General features: G+C 42.7%; 1 protein-coding gene across 1 annotated transcript in view; it reads right to left on the bottom strand.

Annotated features, from left to right (window-relative positions):
* EPC2 (enhancer of polycomb homolog 2) overlaps window positions 1-4192 on the bottom strand; it is a 47749-nt gene extending 43557 nt beyond the window's left edge. Inside the window, exon 1 of the mRNA XM_030326756.1 lies at window positions 3754-4192. Coding sequence (XP_030182616.1) covers window positions 3754-3906 — 153 coding nt within the window. The 5' untranslated portion in view covers window positions 3907-4192. The remainder of the gene's footprint in view (window positions 1-3753) is intronic.
* Between the last annotated feature and the right edge of the window lie 10578 nt (window positions 4193-14770).

Raw genomic sequence — 14770 nt, 5'->3', positions numbered from 1 at the left:
GTGGTGGCATTTCCTTGTGTGTACATGTTTGTCAAAACTCATAAACTCTATGCTTTAAATGAGCACATTTTATTGCATATAAATAACTCAAGAAAGTTAATTTTAAAAAGGATTAAATGAACTAATCGTATGTAAAGTTATTAACATAGTATCTGGGACACAAGTAGTAGTCGGAAAATGGTTAAGTACTGTATTATCAAAAAACATCAACTATCTCTATACAACACTCAAGGGGTGTTGTGATGATCACCTGATCATTCTGTTTTAGATTCTAAATAAACACAAGTTAACAGTATTTGACCTAAATCAAGTGTCATGTAGAGCACTATAGAGACCAAGTTTAGGAGGATGCCTACTGGCAGACCTTAGGCAAAAGACAAGGAAAATGAGGAAAGGGACAAAAGAAGATGCCTACATGTCCAAAAGAAAAGAAAGAGCTAAGAGAATGATGAGAGTGCTACCAATGTCAAAGAATGCCTAGATTATCTCATTTAAGTATTATCAAAATATAACTCAAAACTGAGTCAATGACTATATAAACAAAGTCTAATAATAATCCAATAGACACAGTTTTTAATTTTACCGGGGCGGGGTGGGGGCGGAGTGAGAATGGAGGTTAAGATTCATGAAGGTGGTTCAAGTGAAGTCAAAAGATTCTGTCAACCAAGCAGGAAAGGAGTCATATTGTGGGTAGTTAGAAATGCAAAGCAACAATTATAAATCCACAAGCCAAGGTTGTTATTTTTTTTTTTACAAGTCTATATAATTTAAAAAATACTTACAAAAGTAACTAGAACATGTTGGTAATGGAAGTTGAATTGAAATACAACTCAGGGGCACCTGGGTGGCTCAGTCGGTTAAGGGTCTGACTCCTGATTTCAGCTCAGGTCATGATCTCATGGTTGTGAGTATAAGCCTGCTTGAGATTCTGTCTCCCTCTCTCTGTGCCTCCCCTGCTTGTGTGAATGCCCTCTGTCTCTCAAAATAAACATACATTAAAAAAAAAAGAAATACAACTCAAATGAAACACAAAACATTTATGAAATTTATATTTTACTGCTGCTTAGAACTGCTTTTCAAGGCAGAACAGTTTTTTAATTTTATTTCGAGAGGGAGTGCACATGAGCGAGAAAAGGGCAGAGAGAGAGGGAGAGAGAGAGGGAGACAGAGAAACTGTCAGAGCACAGCCCGACTTAGGGCTTGATCCCACAAACCATGAGATCATGACCTGAGCCGAAATCAAGCGGAAGCTTAACTGACTGAGCCACCCAGGTGCCGAAGGCAGAACATTTTTTTAAAATGAACAAATAATTCTGCTTAATAACAGAAGTCCTGTAAACAGGACCAGAAGAACTGAATCGACTGTCACTCATGTAAGCACAAGTCTTCTTACACGTTAATTTAAAAAAGAGGAAAGAGGGGCGCCTGGGTGGCGCAGTCAGTTAAGCCTCCGACTTCAGCCAGGTCACGATCTCGCGGTCCGTGAGTTCGAGCCCCGCATCGGGCTCTGGGCTGATGGCTCAGAGCCTGGAGCCTGTTTCCGATGCTGTGTCTCCCTCTCTCTCTGCCCCTCCCCCGTTCATGCTCTGTCTCTCTCTGTCCCAAAAATAAATAAACGTTGAAAAAATAAATAAATAAAAAAGAGGAAAGAAAAAACGAACACCCCAACTGTACATTCTGGGAAGCAAAAGATAGTTATAAATCTTAACTGTCAGGGTTTGTTCAGTTTTGTTTTGATTTTAAGTACCACCACTTGTAACATCAAAGAGGCAGAAAGGACCAAAGAGTCAGAAGTCCTGGGTTTCAACTCTAGTTCCATCATAAATTGGATTTCTTCTTCTCTGGAAGTGGGCAACTGAAGCAGGCTACTGAAAATAATCCAATATAATCTGATTTCCAATCTCCAGATTGAAAATCACAACTGTTACTGAAAAAGTTAACAGTGAAAGGGTTTAATTATTTGTTTTTAATACATCATTAAAAAAATAACTAAACTGCAAGTTTTCTTCCTAAATTCAGGTAAAATACCAAGACACATGTGGCAAACTAAGGACCAAAAGCTGTAAGTATATTGCTGCTCAGTTCACAAAAAAGTAACTTATCTTTCGGGTTAATTGTTCATTCTAGAACAAGCTTCTTGATTTTAGTTCTTCTCAAACCCAAATAACTGGATCCAAGTAATTACATCACTACTGATACTTGAAGATTCATAAGCTACTTCTCCTCTTGGGTCAAATCCCATACAGTAATATTAACAAAAATTTAACTTTGTGGAATACAAAGTTGTGTTTTTTAAAGTCCAATTCAATTCTTGTACATACTATAACTTTATTTTAATTATCGTTCCCACGGAAAATTGAGCTGCTAGAAACAAACTTCATTTTTAAAACAAAAAGAATATTCTCATATGACTTTGATCTAAATCTACAGCAAATGTTGGGTTTTCATCTTATTTTTTGAAAAGCTGAATACTTAATGTTCATCCCGATACCGTTGCCATATTTCATTTTCTCCTGAAAGTGTAAGACTTCCAAGTAATCAAAGACCAAAGAAAAATGTGATTAAATCACAGCAGAAAGTAGTAATAACAGGGTAATATAATGAGGTCAGAACTGGAGCAGCCAATCAAAGGCATAAAAGCATTTCCTGCAATATTAATAGTCAAAAGAGAAAACCAATCACAGAAACCTCGAGCCTTCTTCTGACAGTCACAGAAGCAAGAGAACCAATCCACGCACACCCAGGGTTGACAATAAGGCGGGACCGCAGGTTCATTGAAGAAATCCTTGAGGGTGCAGTTACTATGAACTTCGCACGCAAGTTAACACCACTCCAGAGTCATAAACACAGTCAAGCCAGACAAAATTAAACAGTATGCCAAATTCCATCAGGGAGAAAAGCAGAATCTTTGCAGAAACCGTTGTGTTATCAAAAATGCAACCGTCAATTTGGATGCATTAAATCCTCAACTTCCAAAAGAACCACTCTCTATGATGACAATTCCCGGGGACGCGGCGCGGGGACAGGGCAGCGCCAGCGGCTCGTAGGTGAACATCCCTGTTTGCTTTCTAACGCTGTGTGCCGAACCGGTGCCGTCCCGGCTAGGTGGGCAGCGCCGTCCCTCTCGCCGCCGCGGAGCTAGCCGGTCAACGGCTCTCTACCGCTACACCCCGCTGGGTAGTCGCGGCTCCCGCCCTCCCCCGCCGCAGTGCTGCACCGCCTCATCCCGCTGCACCACCGCCGGCCGGGGAGCCGGGATTACCTTGCTAGGAGGAAGGTGTTTGTTATGAACGCGCTTTACTTTCCACAAGTAATTTCAACGAGAACCCAATGCAAAACTAAATTTGAAAGTGGGAAGAGAAAACCTTTCCTAGCCAAAAGATTCCTCGCCCATTAATTAACCCCGTGCCGGAGGAAGGTTCGGAGTGGAAGGTAAACAGAGGCCGTACGCCAAGTGCGGCCAGAACAGCCCCTGCGCCATTCCCGGCCGCCGCTTACGGCAAGGCCCCCTTACGGCAGCGTAAGCGGCGCTGCGAGCTAATCACAACACTGGGACGCAACAACATGGCGGCCGCGGGCGGGCGCTGCGCCGGCCGAGAGGGTTTACGCTACTCCGCCGGCGTAGGGTCCCATGCGTTGGAGCGGCAGCGGCGCCCTCCAGCGAGCGTAAAGCGCTCTGTGAATGGCGAGGCCCGACTGACAAAGGGGAGGGGGGAGGAGGGAAGGGGGGGTAATAAACACTCGAGTCCCTACCGATTCCTCCTCCTTCTCCATCCCGGTGGGCATCTGGGGCACGGCCCGGTTGATGGAGACGCAGTCGTTGAGATCAGGCATGTCCTTGCCGCGGTAGATAGGCAGCGGTTTGGCGGCGTCCAGCGCCCGCGCTCGGAAGGAGAGTTTACTCATTGTCTCCCCGCCTTACAGGAACAGCCCGGGCGGCGGCGGCGGGGCGGGCGGGGAGGGGGGGAGGACTCCCGCCGCCTCCTCCACCTCCTTCCTCAGTGCAGCGCGGCCGGCCCGCTCCTCCTCCTCCTCCTCACTGCCCCCGGCCACAGCATGGGCGCCCACCCCGCCCGAAAACAGACCCCCGCCGCCCGCGGCCGCTTCCACACACTAGATCCGCCGCTCGCCCGCCCGATCCGCTCCCTGCGCCATGGCCAACATGGCGGACATTACCACAGCGGCGGCGAGCGATCCCGGCAGCCCGCGCGAGAGCGCGCCCCCGCCGCGGGGACGCGCCTCGCCCTCTCCCTCCCTCCCTCCTTCCTCTCCCTTCCCCTCCCTCGCCTGCCCACCCACTCTCTCCGCGGCGCTGCCGGCCCGCGGGAGCGTGCTCAGCCTCGGGCCGCTCAGGGGAGAGGGGGCGGCGGTGGCCCTCGGCTCGTTGGTCCGCGTCTCGCCGTGTGGCAGGTGCCAGGTGCGCAAGTTAACCCGCGCCCCCGAGCGTGCACCTCTGCCTCCGCGGCCCCGACACCCCGCTCGCAGAGTGCCCCGAGGGAAAGCGCCGGGCAAAGCTCTGCCGCGCGGAGCAGCGCGTGTCTGCAGAAGTCCGTGAGCGGGAAAGGAAGATGTCAACCAGTGCACAACAGCCACCAGCGAGCCTGTACTTAGCGCTGTCTCCACCGCGCCCCGAACGCCAGCTAATTCGCACATCCCCGTGAGGTGCGAAAGGTCCCCTCCGTCTGCCCACTCAGAGCGGCGCAGATCTGCGGAGTCCCGCCCGCCCCGAAAACGGTCAAGCAGCCCCTCCACTCTGTACCCTCTATTCAGTACCTGCCCCAAAGAGCTCTCCGTGGTAATACATCCTCGCTCATCCTTCGCGGGGAGGATGCTAATGGCAGCAGTGAAGGTTAATGTTTGAGGCTGCCAAATGCAACAAGTGCCCTTGACCTGTCACCCAAACTTATCAGAGTTATTTAGTGGATGATAGATATTATTCTGATTTCAAAAACAGAGTTCTTAGGAGTTAAACTTGTGAAAGTTAATCAAGGCAGCACACATTTCCGAAGTGGCAGATGTGTGTGAAATACTGGGTATTATGGAAGACACAAAGAAGTTTGAAATAAAGTTCCAACCCTCAGAGATCTTTCACGTTAATGAGATGATAGGTTGGTTGGAAAGATGAGTAACAGTAAGAGATGTAAATAGTTGAAGAACTGGGCAAAAAGTAATATAAATGATGGGAAAAAATTAAAAGTGTAAATACTTTACACAGGAGATGACACAAGGCAGTAGGACATGATTAGTTGCCAAGTGAGTTGCACAGGCAGCAATGGCTATAAGAGAGCAGAGAAAGGAGACATTACTTTAGCTTGAACTGGGTAGAGAATGTTCTAAAGAGGAAGGGAAATGAAGTTGACACAAATTAAGTAAGTACCAAGACTATTGTTGACATCAATCTTGGTTAGCCAAGAGTTCCTTGGTTAGTCTTTTAAGCATTACAGCTTTCTTACAAAATCCCTAGGAAGACTAACACATTTTACTATTTTCTAATAACTGATAAAAATTCTATTTAGCTCAGAGAAAAGTAGGTGGTTGGCTGAAGACTAGAAGTGAAAAAAATGATTTCTACAGTCATTTCTATATGGCATCAAAATTCTTCCTCCATCATTTCCCCCTCATCTACTTGTTCCCCTCTTCCTTTTTCCTCTTCTTCCTCTTCTCATTTCTCACCACATTCCCCTTTGAGGCAAAATGGTAGGTATGGACTTTGTGGCACAGTCTAACACATTTGACCCAGCAAGACCTCAAGCAGTATTTAGCACGGGTTAAGTGTTTTCCATCTACTTTGTTGTTGGAAACAATGGAGATGTTATGACTCACTTCTTGTAAGCAGTACTTTTCTCAAGCTTATGGGCATGTCCTGCTCGAGGTACTACCCTCTGGAGCAGTTCTAGTTCTCTGCAAAGAACATGATCTTATTGGTAGTGGTCAACACTGCAAGTGTAAAAGGGGGTAGAGGGAGCCATGGTTGAAGAAATGAGTCATCCAGGGTTTTTATCTGGGTGCCTAGCACTTCTCAGATTCAGAAAAGATAACTTTTCCCCCCTATATATTGTTATTCTCTTCCTCTTTTTTTAATGTTTATTTATTTTGAGAGACAAAAAGAGTGCAAGTAGGGAAGAGCCAATGTTTTTTGAGTTTCCTTTTTTACAAATCTATATAATTTAAAAAATACTTAGAAAATAATTAGAACATGTTGTTTATAATGGAAGCTGAAATACAACTCAAATGAAACACAAAACATTCATGAAATTTATACTTTACTGCTGCTTAGAACTCTTTATCAAGGCAGAACATTTTTAAATTTTCTTTTAAGTTTATATTTATTTTGAGAGAAAACGTGCATGTGCAAGTCAGGGCAGAGAGAGGGAGAAAGAGAATCCCAAACAGGCTCTGTGCTGTCAGCGCCGAGTCTGACGTGGGGCTCCATCCCACGAACCCTGAGATCATGACCTGAGCCAAAATCAAGAGTCAGAGGCTTAACCATCTGAGCCACCCAGGTGCCCTGTTACTCTCTTTCAAGAAAGGAAATATTCAGTATCTATTATATACCAGGCACTACAGTAGTACTTTAAAAAGTACATTATCTCAATTAATTGAATTCCACTTTGTTCTCATTATAACCCTATGGAGAAATGTTATAATTTTACTAATAAGGAAACAGGCTCAGACAGATAATTTGCTGAGTTTCAACACTAATTATTCACATAAGTGGGTTCAAATCCAGGTCTAGCCTGAGTCCAAAACTCTTGTTTTCTCATCAGTGCCACCCTGCTATCGAAGCTCTTCAGTTTACTGATCATTCAACATTCTAAAGTTGCTCTTCCAAAGTCCTGAGACCTCCCAACCAGTGTCTAATACAGTCATAACCCAAAGCCTAAAAGATGCAGTAGACTTGAGGAGAGCAGGAACAACATCTGCCCCGTTAATCACTGTATCTCTAGTTCTGTGCCTCACATATAGCAGGACCCTAATATATACATGTAGACTGATATTCCCTGAAGAAATTTACTGATACTGACCCCGATCCATTCCAGCTTGGAGTTCACATACCCTATTGGCCTGTCATTTGACCTAGCCATTGCTGACAATATTTGCTCTTATTATGGCCTACCCTGAATTTTAGAACCAATTAAAGCAGTTCAAAGAAATTCTTTTGAAACCTGAAATTCTATTACAGTAACAGATTTTTGCTGTAGTTATTGTTTTATTCTTCTTTTTCATTGACCATGTAACAGATTTCTTCCCCAAATCTTCACTATCCTCTTGCCCTGTAGTCAATGACTATAGAGCTGGTAATAAAATAGTTTGAGGTTGAAAACACAATATTCTTTTCGAGTGAGACACAGCCTGTGTATTCTTGGCTTCCACTTCAGTGCCCAAATCAGAACGCCTCTGTTTCATATTTGGAAAGCAACTTTTATTTGGATACAAATATTATTTTTCATAAAGTTTGTTTCTTTTTAAAAATGTTTTAATGTTTTATTTATTCTTGAGAGAGAGCATGAGCAAGGGAGGGGCAGAGCGAGAGGGGGCACAGAATCTGAAGGAGGCTCCAGGCTCTGAGCTGTCCGCACAGAGCCCAACGCGGGGCTAGAACTCACAAGCCGTGAGATCATGACCTGAGCTGAAGTCAGACACACAACCACCCAGGAGCCCCTCATAAAGTTTATTTCTAATCTCTTTGTTAAATGCCCATATACTTGTTAGAGCTAAAAACAGAAAATATCTTTCCAACTTTTGAGGTAGATCCTGTTATAAAATTTTTTGTCAAAACTTGTTTCAAATGATTGTGCTGCCTAATAGCCTATTTTAATTTCCACATACAATGCACTGAGTACAGTTATTCTCTAATCAGTCCACTTCAAATATGCTTTGGACCAATTCCAAATGGCATGCATTTAGCCAAGCAAGTGTAATATATACACACCCAAGAATTAGAAATAGTTTTAAAACTACCGTCTAAATGTAGCCTAGATTAGCATAAAGGTCAAATAGCTGTTAAGTATTGGGATTATATTCCAATTTCCATTTCCCTGTACTGCAATCAGGGCAGGCAGCTTCCAGATAATGAACAAATTACTTTTTGAAAGAAACCTTAAAACTAGTAAACACAGTTGCTATTCAACTATTTCAGAGTTTTGTAAATGTCACGTTCTTTCTAATTGGCTCCCTATTTCTGAAAACCCAATTGAGAGTTAATTGGGTTGGTATGTGAACTGCATCCCTCCCCTCCGCTTATGTTCCAGGAATGAGCCCAGTACCAATAAAGCTTCGTTGTTTTCCATATGTAATCTGAATGTGGGGTCTGCACTCATTACAATCAACTGGAATCAGTGCCTTTGACTGAATCTTTGAGACAACAGGGATGGAGACTGCACTCAGAGGTGACAGGCCAAATATCTACTTCCACCTTTATATTCGCCACAGTGGGAAAACAAGATGCTAAATAAAAATTTGTGCCTGTAGCTCACTCAGCGGCATTGCTCCTCTCAGACCTGGTTGGAATCACAGGGTGCCACCTTGTGTATAAGCTGATGATTTACTTCCCAGTTCCACAAAGGATCCAGATAGACTCAAAAATAATCAGTGCAAAAGCTCTCTATTTTATTAGTCAAGGAAAAATGAAACAGGTGTAATTAGAGGAAACAGATTTGAAAACATACAACTCCAGAGGGTCCATGACACTCCGTTTTGAATCACACAAACGGTCTATCCCATTTCTCACCCCACCCTGACCAGAAAGCACACTCAATGCTGCACACAGGGAATAGATTGCTGCTCTCGACTCGAGCTCTTTGATGGGGATACCAGAAATTAGTAAAGTTCTTGTGACAAAGCTAATGAATCCACTAAGACAACTATTTGTGTTCAAACAGTAAGCAAGCTCCATGGATTTAATTTCGGGACTTTTGATTTCTGAGAGGAACTAGGTTCTATCGATGTGATGAATATGATCCTCCTTATTTTTTAAAAAGTGCTGAGTTTGAAACAGGGAAACACAATTGATGGAGCAAGGCCACGGGTGGTAAAATAGGATCCTTTCCAATTCAGCTACCTTGCCCTCGAGAAATTCCACGCTTCGCTAAATTCAGCATAGCTGCCATTCGGCTGAAACCACCATTACATTTATGGGACTGGCTGGACCTTTCATATTATTTTCAGGAGGCAGTTGAAGAGCCTGGGGCTTTGGGGCTCCAGGTGCACATCTCCTGTCTGGTTAGGTCTCCTGTAACATCTATTCATCTCAGTTGCCTTCCCTGGCCCCTTGTATCAGCACATTTTTTTCTCCTCGAGCATCTCTGAAAGGTAACTTGGAAGGTGCTTGCTCTCTCCTTGTGAAGGCAGTTTAGTCTCGCTGGTGTGCTGGCACATCTCAGACAACTGAAGCAGACCTAGAGTGCCAAGCTAGCTGGGGTCCAAAGTGTTAGCTGAGAGAAGTTCCCTGTCAGGAACCTTGTGTTACTCATGTAAATGTGGGTCCCCTCACCTATGTTTTTAATCTCTCCTGCCACCAAAGGACTAATGTTTATAAATACAGATTTGTGAATGAAGTATGCAATTGGAGTCCTGAATTAAAGAAAATTAGTGAATTGATTTAGTCACAGCCACGCCTTATTGATCTTATCTTTGTTGTTCCCAAGAACGAAATGGCTTGTTTCCTAAGAAAAGTTTCTGGTATTAGCATACTGAGAGCCCCCTAAGCTCCAGAATGACTTGTTAGGAGCCAGAAGGGAAAGCAATTTTAAGTCTCCAAGTTAAAAAACAGGTCTGCTAGTCTTTCATCAGCTATTAAAGGTGATTTGGGCAGAGGAAGAAACCATTGAACTAAAATACACCAATTACCTAGATATTTACTGGTTCACCCACACCCTTCACCTTATTTTAGAAGGGATTTCAGGTGGCTTTTGAGAGTAGCTAAAATGTGTGAGGATAGCATTTGGGCTCTCAATTTCCTGGTAACACGAAATTTCCTAGTCATGTGAAAATAGGAAACCTTGTCAGCTTCACAGTTCACAATGTCCATTAGATAAAATGATTGCTCAGGAGCTTTATGCTTGTTCCTGGTCCTAACCAGAATACCCGAGAGTTCATAAATAGAGCAACTAGGTGGTATGACAGACACCTCAACACTATCCTTATGGAAGACACAAAAGAAGCATCCCAGGGCTGTTTCTTATAGTGATTCTCCATATCAACTAATGGCATCATATGCAATCCAGCACAATTCTGCAGGTATTAGGATGTCTGATGCCATGAGCCCCACCCCATGCAGGTCTGGGAGTATGAATGGACTCTATGATCACCCATGCAGATCTGAGAGTGTAAATGAACTCCATGACCTCCAAGCGATCCTCCCTGAACAGTGTTTTTGTCTCCACTGCCTCCTGATAAACTGTGTGGCCGAGAGCTCAAAACTGTGCTCTATTACAATTGCCTAAAATGTGGCCCTTCTAAATGCCCAATTAAGGGTAGACCCCTATGCCTTAAATGACTACATTGTGCAGTATAGCAGTTAACATTCTTTTAGAAAGAAAGAGGCTTACCAAGGACCAGTGCCTGAATAGAAAGCTGTCCCTCCTACTCTTGCAGTGAGCTAAGGGTGTATCCACTGGCAGGGCCAAGAGGTAATTTTGCCTTTGCATAAACAAGGTGTGCATTGCTGTCTCAGCTTAGATGGTATGGTTGGTGGGACGCAGAGAAAAGGTGTTCTTGCACTCTATATCCACATGAAGGCTGTCCTCTAGTGGGTAGCAATAGCCAGCTTTGTTTTCTAGCTCTGACTGCTTCCAGTGCTTATATTGGTGTCCCTTTACTTACAGAGCAGCCCCATCTCTGCTACTCACCATAGGCAGCGTTTGTAGCCCAGCAGCTGTGCCAAGGCTAGTCTTGAAGGAAACTAAGCTTCAGAGTATCTTCTCTTAAATGAAGACATCAGTTCCTCAACTCAATGCCATGCAGGGGATACTTTTGTACTAAGTCCCTCATCTTCCATGCTTACCCACTCCAGCAATCCTTCACAGGATCACTGGGCTTTCCCCTTGCTAGTACACGGGCTCATGCCTACAGAATACCTAGACCTGCCATTTTAGGTTAGCTTAGTGGAAGTCCATGAACAAAGGGATTCCAGAAGTAGATGTTGGTTTGAAGGCCCCGCACTGATGTCTTTCACTAAGCTTGGGGGCAACTCTACCTTGGTCCAAGGCTTGCTACTTTAAGGCCCTGCTGACTGTCTTGGTCCTTTCTTCTACTGCCTCTCTATTTCATTGGGATAAAATGGCCTAAATAGTATGTTTCAACCCATGTATGCAATAGCTCCAGCTATTTAAAATGTACCAGAGTGGTTACCCAAAGAAAACAACGTGTGAAACCTAGTTTAAGCATAGAGATGAGTCTGGAATATTCCACCAAAATATTCCCTCTAGTGAGGGAAATGAGATTGCAGGAAAAGAGGTGGTAGTAAAGAGAAATCCTTAGTTCTTACTTCATAAAGCCCCTCTGTAGGCTTAAATGATTATAATTCCACATAGATGGTTTAAAAAATCATTTAAAGAATTAAAGTCAGATAGTGGAGCATACTTGGGCTTTGGAGAGAGACAAAGCTTGTTTCTAGTATTCTATGACCCTTACTATATTGTTTAACCTCTGTGACTTTATTTGCAAGCTAGATGTAATGTGCCTGTCTCATAGGCTCCTGATGAGAGATAAGTGAGATAACATGATATAAATTGGCTAATACGGTGCTTGACAAATTGATAGGCCTAATCAACATTAAAACTAATGTGTTTTTCTCCCTTCCCTCTGCCTTTAAAAAAAATTTTTTTTATGTTTATTTTTTATGTTTGAGAGAGAGAAAGAGAGACACAGCATGAGCAGGGGAAGGGCAGACAGATGGAGACAGAATCTGAAGCAGCTCCAGGCTCCGAGCTGTTAGCACAGAGCCTGATGGGGGCTCAAACTCACAAGTAGTGAGATCATGACCCAAGCCAAAGTCAGACCCCTAACCAACTGAGCCACCCAGACACCCACCTCTGCCTTTTTATTTGCATGGCTTGAGATGATTCAGATTAGAGCTGTGGCACATATAAGACAAAACCTTGAGTTTCTACTCTGGCTTATGGTTTACTTTGACCTTTTTAATTTAGAGCTAAACTAAACAGAGCATTTCTCCCAGCCCCACCCCCAATAACACCTCATTCCCTGTCACTATTTTGGTTTCACCCATGGAATGGAACTATTATTCAAATCATTACAGCCATAGGGCCCTGCCAAAGAGGTAACATTAGATTCTTAAAAAAGAGAAGCTCTTTATTAAGGATAGACACACTTATATCTAAATACCTAATCTGACTCTCTGAAAAGCCCAATTTATTTTCCATTTTCCAAGAGTTCTGTTCAATAATTATGATAAGATGAATCACATGACCTTAAGACCCAGATTTGAAGGGAAGGATCTACTTTTTCTTCTTATTTCTGCCCACCTCTCATCCTCCCTCCTTCTGTCCCTTGCTTCCACCCTCTTCTTATTTTAGGACATTCTAAAGCTAATTTTTAGAAGTTAAAGTTTCCATCTGAACAGCAACATAGTTAGCTCCTGTTCAAAATCACAAACAAATGGGCTACTTACCTATGAAAAATCCCATCATAATCCATGAGCTAGCTTGTCTCTGAGTTTATGTTCATCTGTAAAATAATGCTACTGGGTTCACAAGTGAGATCATAAAGGATATTAGCAGGAGTCATAATATAACATAGTGGGAGGCCTTCCAAAAAATTTTACAAGTGATGTTTGAAGATAATGTTTGTATGATTGTTTCCAACAAATCTGTCAGAACTCTTCCACCCAAATGTGTGCCCTTCGACACATCCACCTTAGCTTTATAAAAAGCTAGACATCTCTTAAAGTCAAACCTGGTGACTAAAGTGAGCGAACCATTTGAGGGTTTTTTGTTTGGTTTGGTTTTGGGTTTTTTGGTTACAGAGGAAGAAGGTAGTGATCCTGGTGTGCCTACAGGATTTGTAAACTATCTCTGTGGGCTTTTCCATAAGAAGAGTTCCACAAATACTGTAAACTTATCCAAGTCTCCACCTTGGAGGATCACATTGATCTGGATGTTTGTATGTTGGTGTGCATATTAAGCCAGGCCCGTTGCCTACTGACCTTCTCTCCTCTTTATTACCCATTGATACAATTTAATTTAGAGGAAAATATTAGAGCATGAGACTGGTAGCCTTGGTTTTACTAACCTTTCCCGATTCTTGAGATATGAGAAAAATTTCCAGTTAAGAGTTCAGCCAAAAAAGAGCAAACGTCCTTCTCAGTGCTATGTTGCCTGACAAGATATTTATTCTTTATTAATTTTACAACTTTACAAACAGTTCTGAAAGCATTCTATTTGAAAAAGATAAAGAGTATGCAAGCTTGATTTTATTTGTTAAATTTCATATAACCTTAGTCTATACAAATTTCATCACTTTTAGAGTTACCTTGTCCTAATTGGAAATAATTTGAAATAATATGAAATAGTAAGAAAAGAGGGAATAGCCATAAGATACTTAGAATTGAGAAAGTCAACTTCATTTCCATCTGCAAACTAAAGATTTGCTTCCCACCCTGCAAGTTGATGCTTGCTCTCAATAGTATAGCTAATAGCCCAAAGCAGGCACAATTATTGACTTCTGTGCCCTGTTGCCCGATCTATAGCAATAAATTCCCAGGGTGGCTGCGCAATTACACACAATGTGATCACTATCACAGCAGGCCCAGCTACATATGGATACACAACATGATCACTTACCCAGTAGGCACCGTTCAATATGGTTAGACAACATGATCACTACACAGCAGGACCTTTTCAATATGGATTCCTAACATGGCCATGACTGATACACCAAGCCAATTTGCATGTGTCCGAACTGCATCCACTATCCCTGAAGAAACAGTCTGATGGGGGTATGTCATATAATAGCTAACTGCAATATACACTCAAGAATAGATACCCTGCAAAGGTTGTTTAGCACAGCAGTTTCTGCTATATGGAGAGTTGACCACAGACCCAGTGAAAATAGATTTGGCCTTGCAGACAACATGTAAGAGGACTTTCCAATGGGACTGCTAAGATGGTGGGCAAGATTCTGACTTTAGCCAAGTGTTAATAAGCAAAAGCTTAATGATGAACCAAAGATCTGTAATTTAGAAAACATCATGACAAACGGGCCTGAGGGAAAAGGCAAGGAGCACACTGTCTTATGTGGAGTGTGGATTTTCCTGCACCCACACCACCAGTGCCTCCATCAGAAGAGGATGCCTTTGACATTATCCTGCTACTTTTGTTAGAGCACATCCTTTTGAAGGAAGGTGCTTGTGTCTCTGAGCTGCTTTGATATACGTGAAAATACACCAACTTCTTTGTGTAAAGTAATGTTATCAACAGTTGTGCAGAACAAAAAAAGAAAAGCTTTTTAGGCAAATAAATGGAATGCTTCTTTTTTGCAAGCTTTAAAGAAGTAAATGAATTTGCAGATTTGAAATCAAAATAACAAAATCTGAAATCAAATTAACAAGAAGAAGAGTAATTATTTTATCAAAAAGCTTTTCATTTGCTTTTAAATGATTCTACTCCCAAAGATTCCAATTTGACTGATCTGGAATGTGGCCCAGAAATGTACATTTAACAAATATGCCAGGTGATTCTGCATCAGAGTATTTTATATAGCTACACCCCTTTGCTTCTCTTTCCTTCCTCATCTTTTCTCTAATTTTCAT

This window comes from Lynx canadensis, chromosome C1 (assembly GCF_007474595.2).
Source record: "Lynx canadensis isolate LIC74 chromosome C1, mLynCan4.pri.v2, whole genome shotgun sequence".
Lineage (NCBI taxonomy): Eukaryota > Metazoa > Chordata > Mammalia > Carnivora > Felidae > Lynx > Lynx canadensis.
The sequence above is the reverse complement of the archived record's forward strand: the minus strand, read 5'-3'. Positions and strand labels throughout refer to the sequence as shown.